Below are 10,034 nucleotides of genomic sequence, written 5' to 3' on the forward strand. Positions count from 1 at the left end.
AGTGCTGCTCTATGGGGTTGAATTATGGACACTAACTGAGGCATCCATGGGAAAACTCGAGGCGTTTGAGATGTGGTGTTATAGACGGAAACTGAGGATCTCCTGGGTGGACCGAATAACAAACATTGAGGCTCTACGTCGGATGGATAAAACATCGCAAGGAATACAAATGAATTTTTAGCTAATGTGATAGGGTAAAACTTTTAGTCAATCCACATTCTATCAGTTGTCTTTAAGAAACAAATTTGAAAGTTCAACATTGCCATACCTTTATTATATACCATGGGACAGATGGACCAACAACACCACTGGATGAACAAGCGAAATATGTATTCACCGATTGTGAATTCCAGGTAATTAGAAATAGAAATATCGGTTATTTTACACACCTTTCTACAGACCACTCTCTAAAACGAACATGGGCACCCATTATCGAAATTTGATAGTATCGTCAACGATAAAAACACCCTCAATAAAAGGCAATATAATTCAACCATTTTCAAGAAATATAAATAGGGTACAAATTCCTTAATAGTAGAGGGATCCATAAAATTTGTTTCTCAAGCTTTTCAAAGCTAGCTTTAACATTTAGTTCTATTTTAAACTTTTATGTGTTAACTAGTGTTGCCTATTGCTTATTGATTTTTTTCTGCTTATCGAGTAATATTTGACTGTTTGTTTACTAGGGTATTATTGTTATTTTGGAACTAACGAGTATGGCTTAAAATGGAAACGCAAAATCTCCCTATCAAATGATAAACAGATCCAATTAACGAAAGGAATAAAAGCAGATATGAGTAATAGATAGTTTGGCTTTCGTAATATCTTCGGAAGACTAGAAGCTCTGCATAGTTTTACAACTCTTGCTTAAAAATGTGGAAACCAACGAAAACATCTTCTTGTCGATTGAGAAAATCTAACTTCCTCTTTCCTCTAATTTTTCCAAAACATTTCACCTCAGACAAGAAAATCGGAAAAAAAGTTCCGCCAGGCAATAGGAAGAGTTGTTTTAGCTACTGTTGATGAAAGTATCCTGAAAAAATTAGCTGGTTATCTATGAATTTCGTCACAATAATTTTTCCGACATGTTCGAGTTGACTGACGTTTTGAATGACCTATATTTTGAAGCTATGTAATTAGAAGAAGAATAGAGGAAAAATACCCCAGAACCAAAAAAAGGCGCAGAGGCAAACAGTGTTAGACTTGGCTAAATGTAGCGATACTTAAAGTTTGGAGAGACTATCATAAACTTTTTTGCCGATGGACACTCTACCGAACTTTGTCTATAGTCAATATTTATAGGAATCGTCCTATAAATCTCTCTAATCTACCCTACAAACGAATTCTGCATCCCTCCTCTTGTTGGTGCGCAGCTCACGTTCCGCTATGATTTATGAAACTGAGTGCTGGACAGTTGAAAAGAAAAGAGAAAAAACAAATAATGTGGCGGACATGAGAATGCTTAGATGGATAAGTGGAATGACAAAAAAGAATAAAGTTAACAATAAGTATATTAGGGAAAGTCTAGGGGTGGTACCAATTGATGGAAAAATGAGAGAGCCTAGGTTAAGATAATTGGGGAATGTTCAACTTTAAGTCGTTGATCACCCAATACGAAGACTAGCTGATTTGCACCTTCCTGGGAGGAGTAGCAGAGGAAAACTACAGAATACCTAATAAGAGACACTTACGCATAACATATTAGTAAAGACGAGTGATTATGGTAAGATCCAAGATAGAAACTTTTGGACAAAATCATACGGAATAAGTCAAATAGAATGTTGATGAAATATACCTTAAAAACAAGACCTTTCTTATACATAAATAATTAAAAACGATAAACAATTAAACATTTTAACAAAATACATTACAAAATCATACAAAAGTAGTAAAAAATATTGTTTTACTTACCAAACACCGTTAATTAAATTCGTCCTGGTTTCACCAAAAGGATTTGGTTACTTTATTAGTAGAGACATTTGTTTGAATAAAAACTAAAAGTTGTTAGAAAACATAAGGTTTGTGACTGCCAAATACTCAATTAGATAAAGAACCTTAGATTCTTCTAAAAATATACCAAAAAAATAAACTGCAAATTATATATTTTGGGACCAAACATACAATTTTTCACCTCTTTGCCAACTATTATTCCATGGTCTATTTGTAGACGCCTGCAGGTCATATAAATAATAACTATAGCTAATTAGTATGTTATAAATATGTCAAATTGCAGATAGTGAACATATTTTATTTACGGAATCTTTCTTCCAATATAAATATAACTTAGATTTTAGAGTGCGTTTTAAAATATACTAATAAGTTTGAAAGTAACAAAAAAAACTAAAAATGCATGCAAAATATATTGAAAAGTAATACTAACTGAATTCTTTTTGAATTGTCTAGGATATACTAACGATATAGCAATCGTTCTCAAGGGCAGGTTTGCTCAGGTGGTGTCTGAGAGAATGCAAGCAGCCTTAAATATAGTTGAGGACTGGTGTAAACAAGAGAGACTGATAGTCAATGCTCAGAAAACACAAATCGTCAACTTCACCAAAAAAAAAAAACAGCACTACAAGGCCTAAAACCACCGGTGCTGGGAAGAACAGAGATTTCATTTGCCAAAGAAACAAAATACCTTGGGGTATATTTTGATCATATTTTTACATGGAATACTCGCATTCTGAAAACCACACAGAAAGCTACTATTCCCCTGAGCAGAAGAATGTGCGGACTCTACGGTTATACACAAGGGTTATTAGACCCATGATAACCTATGGCTCGGTGTCGTGGTGGCAAAGACGCAGCAAGTGGGAGCAATAAGGCCGCTAGGTAATACTCAAAGGCTAGCATGCCTGTGTATTACAGGGGCCATAAAAACAACTCCTACTGCATCGTTTGAAGTCCTGCTGAATCTACCACCACTTCATATCTTTATACATGGCGAAGCCAGATCAGTGATGCACAGATTAATCCATAGTCAGCGACATATAAGCCAGATGCATGGTACTGAGAACAAGAAGCTAATCGAGGAGCTAAAAGCCGATATTGTGATGGGGAAACCTATCGATGCAACAGCTACGAGATAAAGCTTTAACAATAAGTTCACTATTAAGATACCAGGCAGGGAAGACATAAAGAAAGAGATAAAAGTGTACCCATACAAGCTGCTACTACCTGGTACACGGATGGCTCAAAAACATTGAAGGGTGTGGGTGCCGGCATAGTAGGGACAAATCAAGGGATACATTTCCCGGTAAGTCTATCTAAGGATATGATAGTTTTCCAGTCGGAAATAACGGCAATCCATCACTGCGTGGAAGAAATAGGCAGGAAAGTACCTTCTGTTCAGTTGTTATCTTCACAGATAGTCAGGCAGAGCTTAAGGCACTCAATTCTGTAGAAGTCAATTGTAAGCTAAACTAGGAGACCGTAGCAAGGTTACGGTAACCTGTGTACCAGGGCACGAGGGTCATAAAGACAATGAAAAAGCAGATGAAATGGCCATACAAGGCTCATCAATGCTATTCATTGGACCGGAACCCTTCTGCGGTGTTGCAAAGTTATTACACAACATTTGCCAAAATTTATGGCAGACCTAATAAGCAAAGACAGGAAATCAGTCAAAGCAATAGTAGGTCTTTTAACAGGGCACTGAAAGCTGAATAGGCACTTGAAGCTGACGGGATTATCATATAATGACCTGTGCAGATTCTGCCATCTCGAAGAAGAAACAGCAGAGCACATTTTATATCAGTGTGACAGTCTGGCAAATATGCGGTTCTTTGCATTAGGAGAAGAAAATACACCGGCAAATAGCTACATGGAAGGTACAGTCTCGAAGTTACTAGACTTTATAAAAAGGGTTAGACTAGAGAATGTTATCTAGGACTAGAGGACCACAATAGATCTGAAAAGGTCGCAGTGGAATAGGCCAAGAGGCCACCTTTCTAAATCTAATCTAATCTAATCTAACAATAACTGAAATAAAATCTAGTTTCGATCTATGCTTGGCTACAAGTTCTATGTAGTCCAGAGAAATAAGTTTTTCTCAGGATATCCCAATAGCCAAGTATTTGATGAGTTTTTCTGATGAAATATACATATCGCGCGGACCATTTGTATGCAATAAATTCATTTTTAGCGTTATTATGTACCATGTGAAAAAAAATGTGAAACAGGTCGATTTTTATTCTTAAATGGACAATTTACAGTAACCGAGGCGATTTTGGAATTCTCGTACCACATTTTGTACGACCTCGGGGGTTATTTTCTTAATTTTCTCCGTTATCCTAACTTTTAAATCAGCAATATTGCTTGGTACATTAAAATATACTTTAGAAATAATCAGGTATTTTCGTATCTGTTCTGCTAAACATCAGGGAAAAAACGTTGAAGATAATAAAATATTACTCAAAAAGCCAAATAAACAATTGATATGAATCTAGTAGGCTGCTGTCATTTAGGTATTTAAAGTTAGTAAAATACGTCAGTGTAATATTTTTTCGCGTACTAAATTTAATTATGGCTCATTTGTCCGAGACTCAAAGAACAGACATTTTAATTATGATTGGTTGTGGTAATAAAACAAGAACTCAAAAGGAGGTTTGTGACATGTTTAATAATAAATATTGTGGTCAACAAGTTTCGCAGTCTACAGTTAGCAAAATTAAAAAGAAGCTTCGTTATACTGGACATGTAAAAAATAGTGATAAACCAGGTAGAAATGTTAAATTTACTGATGAAAAAAAGTAAATCATCTATTTTGAGAGTTCTGCATAAAGAAAAATACCATCCTTACAAAGTTCAGTTGGTTCAGGAGTTAAATGAAGATGATCCTGATACAAGGCAAGAATTTTGTGAAATGATGATGGCCAGAATGAACGCAGATTTGCAGTTTATAAACAAAATAGTTTTTTCTGATGAAGCGACGTTTCATTTAAACGGAACGGTTAACAAATAGAACTGTAGATATTGTAGCAGAGAAAATCATCACTGGGTGTGTGAGACTCACACGCAATATTCTAAAAAAGTCATCATTTGGACTGGTATCATAAGCAATAAAATTATTGGTCCTTATTTTTTTGAGGGTACAGTTGATGGTGAGGTTTATCTAGATTTTTTGATTAATTTTTTAGTGCATACATTACCAAGATTTTTTCCTGATGTTCATCATCCAAATGAGATAGATCGATCTATTTATTACCAACAAGATGGAGCTCCACCGTTTTTTGCACATGTAGTTAGAAGTCATTTAAACGAGGTTTTTTTCAATAGGTGGATTGTAAAACGTGGAACGATCGAATGACCGGCTAGATCCCCCGTTTGGACTCCACTCGATTACTTCCTATCAGGCTATTTAAAATCTAAACTATATTTTAAAAGACCAAACAGTATTGCTGATTTAAAAGTTAGGATAACGGAAGAAGTTAACAAAATAATGAGAATTCCAAAATCGTCTCGGTTATTGTCAAGGAGTGAATGGTAGTCATTTTGAACATTTAATATAATTGTAAAGTACATTGAAAAATCATCATCATCAGTCCATAGTCGTCCACTGCTGAACATAGGCCTCCTCGAAAAACCTCAATTCAGATCTATCTTGCGCTGCTGCAATCCAGTTGGTACAAATCCTCTTTATGTCGTTAGTCCATCTTGTCTCCACTCCAAGATTTTTTTGGTCCACCTGTTATCCTTCATTCTAGCGACGTTTCCTGCCCACCTCCATTTAATTTTGGCTATGTGTTTTATAATGTCTTCTACACTACATTATTCTCCTCTGTCACATTTTATTAGGCAGCTCATTGCTTCCAAGTGGCTAAGGTTTTGTCGATTTAACTTATAATTTAATTGTTATGCAACAATTTTTGACTAAAACTTTTATATAGCGTACTTCAAATTAACTGGCACTAAGGAGATAAAGCCATGACATCGAACCCTTTATCTATTATATTCAATAATGTGTCTGTTGATTTTTATTTGATTTACATAAAAAAATGCAAGAATACGATTCATTATTTGTTTTCTTAATGATGTTTTTAAATAACACGTTAAAAAAATTAAGTTTTAGGTATTTTAATTTTATTTCTGTTTATAGGGCTTTGGTAGAAGAACAAACAAGGCGAGAAGCGCAAGCCAAGAAGGAAGAAGCTGCGAAAAAAGCTGAGTTGGCTAGACAAGACGAACTTGCTGCACAAGCTGCCGCTGAAAAAGCTGCCGAGCTAGAACGACAAGCCGAGGAGGCAAGGAAAAAGGAATTGGCTAAACAGGTACTAAAATATTACATTTTTTTTATTTAAGTAATTTCAAACATATCTTCTTCTTTATATGTATATTCTTACGAAGGGTGACGACCATCATGATATATTTAACAGACTGTATTTACAATTATGTAATACATGGTCCAGTGACTCAGATATCACGCTTTCTTTTAAAAGTTTTTAACAATGCCATCTCTTTATTCATTCGTCTCAATACCTCTGTATTGATCACTATTTGTCAAAAGTATTCTTAATTGCCACGTCAGGATCCCATCATTTAATGTATATCCTAGATATTTAAATCGATGTACACTTTCAAACGTCATGTCACCGATTGTTGACTTACCTCTTACTATTTTCACGACACAGGTCTTCCCAATTCTGTTTAAGTGATTCTTCCATTTTTTCTATTTAGTGTCAATTGGATTATACACTGTAAGTTACATTTTCTTCTAATGTCTTTACTTCTCTTTCGATATCCTAGCGTATTTTCTGTAATTCTTATCAGTATTCTCATCTCTGCCGTTTCCGGTAGTCTTTGTGTTGTGGCTGTGTCAGGTCTTGTTTCTGAGGCATATGTCATTATTGGTCTTACCCTGGTTTTATAAATTCTTGACTTCATCTCAGTTTTAATATATCTTTCTCTATATAGTGTTATTATGGCATCCTGCCAGTCTATTTGTTTTTTGTACTTCATCTCCCACTTCTTTGTCTAGGTCTCCACAGCTGGACAGTAAAATTTTAACATAAAACATAATAAGAAAAAATCTAATAATGTCAGATCTGGAGATCGGTATGGCAATCCCATCAATCCACGTCTCACTATTCACCGCTTTAGAAATATACGGCTAAGGTAGTACCGAACATTGATTTATGTTTCATCTTACTGAAACTGTCTCGTATAAGCTGAAATTTCTAGACTTGTTGAAATAGAATATAAGTTTGTCAGAAATGAAACGACATTATTTTATAGCAATACTAAATAGTTATGTCCAATAATTGCCAATAATAAAAAGGGATACCTATATAATGTGATCTACAACAATATCTGCCTACACATTGAATTTTTTAGGGTACTGAGTATGTTCTTCTATTATACAGAAAAGATTTTTAATAGATCAATATTTTCTTTTTTAAAATATTCACATTTTTAGCTAAAATTGATATCGTTTGCTCACCAAAAAACATTTATCTATAAAAATTATCTTTCACGAACTCTTGAGTTAGTATCATTTTATAGAAATGTATTTTATTTTATTTTGGTATTCAAATCACGTTTTTGTGTGACATTACTGTCATCTGCTCACGAAAATACATTCTTTTCCAAATCTTCTTCCATGAGAACTTGAGTTTCATTTCATAAGAATGCATTTTATTTTATTTTAGTGTTCGAATAATCGGTAAATGGTTAGCAACTAACATTGAGATTGATTTTGGATTAATATAATAATGGTGGATTTTTCTCAAACTGCAGCATTATATTCAAATTAATACTCTTACTTTGTTTTATCTTCCTTATTTTATCCCATTTCAATATTATTTGAATGTAGTGTATGTTGTAACTCAGCACTAGAACATTTTGTTCGTTTTGCCACGTTTTCCCTATTACCGTCAAGTATTAGTGTGTTTTGTTTGTAGAATTTTTGTTTTTAGAACGGCGGAATATCCTTTCTTGCTCGGTTTGGTGTTTTAGCAAGGTTGGTAATCTTCTTTTGTAATTCTTTTGCCAATAAGAACGTAATTTGGATGTAAAGAAATTATTCGTCGTGACATTTCTTCCTTTCTTTATAAATATTACCATTGGACGGTTAATTGCATATTCTTTTAAAAGTTGATTGACTAATCGTTGCTTGTCTTTCCTCAGGTAAAGAAATCCTCTTTTCTTATGTACTTAGTAAAGCGGCAACTTGCCTTCGTGGAAAAAAGCTGTTCGTCGATACAGATACAGATGTATAGCATAATCTACAATTCTCTAAAAATAGGTTCCATTCTCCCAATGCAAGTGCAAATTTATCTATTAATAATCGCTCAGACCTGTATAATTCGTATCAAAACGGATAAGGCTCGTTATACTTAACTTAATTTTATCAAATATTTGCAACTAATTTATAGTTGGTTACATAACTTACTTTTTTATATAATATAAATATTAATTATATTACTAAGACAATACAACTAACTAGTTTTATTTATTTTCAGGCTGAAATAGAAAAGGCTCGCAAGGCTGAAGAAGAGCGCTTACGCCAGGAGGAACAACGTAGACAAGAAGAAGAAGCTAAAGCAGAAGAAGTAAGAAAACAACAAGAACGCCTTGAAGAACTAGCACGCCAGGCAGAAGAAGAAAAGCAAGCCGAGCTCGCCCGACAAGCAGAAGAGCTTGCCGAATTAGCGAGGCAAGAGGCTGAATTAGCTGAGCAAGCCAAAAGAGAAGCAGAATTAGCTGAATTAGCGAGACAAGAAGAAGAACTAGCCGAATTAGCCAGACAACAAGCAGAATTAGAAGAATTGGAGAGACAAGAAAAAGAATTGGCCGAACTTGCAGAAAAGGCAAGAGAAGAAGCTGAAGCTGCTCAAAGAGAAGCCGACGAAGCTGCTCAACAACAACAAGAAGAAGAACAACTCGTTGCAACTAGTACTGCTGAAGAGGCTGACCAAGCAGAAGAGGAATTAGCTAAGCAACAAGCTGAATTAGAAGAATTAGCTAAGCAAGAAGAGGAATTGGCTGAGCTAGAAAGACAGCAAGCTGAATTAGATGCACTAGAAGCGGAAGCGAAAGCTCTTGAAGCTGAAAATGAGCAACAACCTGAACCCGAACCTGAAGAAGAAGACGAAGAAACAAAAAAGCAAAGAGAAATGGACGAAATTATTCAAGAAAAATTTGAATTAGCGGAACTGGAAAGACAACAAGCTGAGCTTGATGCTCTTGAAGCAGAAGCCAGGGCATTAGCAGGAGATGACTTGGAACCTACAGGTGCTTACGACGATGAAGACGAGCCTGCAATAGCTGAAGACACTCCAGTACATTCAGATGTTGAAGAATAATATTAATTTTCTTTATTATTATTATTACTATTTAAATTTCTAATAAAATTCTTACAAACAAATTAGATTTTAAGATAATTTTGATATGAGTTCATCTTTGTTTATTGCTTTTAATGTCGCATTTATGTTTTGCATTTTTCTTATTTTGGTATATGTCAATAGATTTATTTATTTACAAGGATTGTTTATTAATTTTTACGTTAGCAACTCTCTAATCTTTTCTTCCTGTATTTGCAACTGCAACGAAATGTAAATCTTGTTACTAAAGTTAGTTGTTATTCCTTATCTGTTTCTGTAATAAATGTTGATGTTTTAAGACTTGATTTATTTAAAACGATTATTCTGGTGGAATTGTGTATATTAGTAATATTTTAAATAACTATTTTTAATGAGAATAGGCTACAATTTTACTTTAAACAAGTTTATTTTGACGTTTCAAAATACAAATTAAACAAATTTTGTTTCTATTGCTCATTAATAAAAAAATAGTTTTTTCAATGTTTACGCAGGATAATAATAATAGCACTATTATTATATGTAATTGAAAAAGAAATAAGTTTTATTGTTTTACAAGCACAAGTCATACACAAGCACAGTCACTTACCTGTCACTTGTCACTTGTCACTGGTGTCTGTACAGCAAGACTTACTTGTCACTGGTGTCTGTACAGCAAGACTTACTTGTCACTGGTGTCTGTACAGCACAAGCTGAACAGACACCAGTGACAAGTGA

The 10,034-nt window shown here is 34.3% G+C and overlaps 1 protein-coding gene across 7 annotated transcripts in view; it reads left to right on the forward strand.

Annotated features, from left to right (window-relative positions):
* Window positions 1-9,618, forward strand: part of LOC140449211 (uncharacterized) — a 335,545-nt gene extending 325,927 nt beyond the window's left edge. For all 7 annotated transcript variants that reach the window (XM_072542383.1, XM_072542381.1, XM_072542380.1 and 4 more), the window contains 2 exons: window positions 6,098-6,269; window positions 8,460-9,618. In XM_072542383.1, the coding sequence (XP_072398484.1) occupies window positions 6,098-6,269; window positions 8,460-9,302 (1,015 nt within the window). In that variant the 3' untranslated portion in view covers window positions 9,303-9,618. The remainder of the gene's footprint in view (window positions 1-6,097; window positions 6,270-8,459) is intronic.
* Window positions 9,619-10,034: the final 416 nt, after the last annotated feature.

Source organism: Diabrotica undecimpunctata, chromosome 8, assembly GCF_040954645.1.
Source record: "Diabrotica undecimpunctata isolate CICGRU chromosome 8, icDiaUnde3, whole genome shotgun sequence".
Taxonomy (NCBI): Eukaryota; Metazoa; Arthropoda; class Insecta; order Coleoptera; family Chrysomelidae; genus Diabrotica; species Diabrotica undecimpunctata.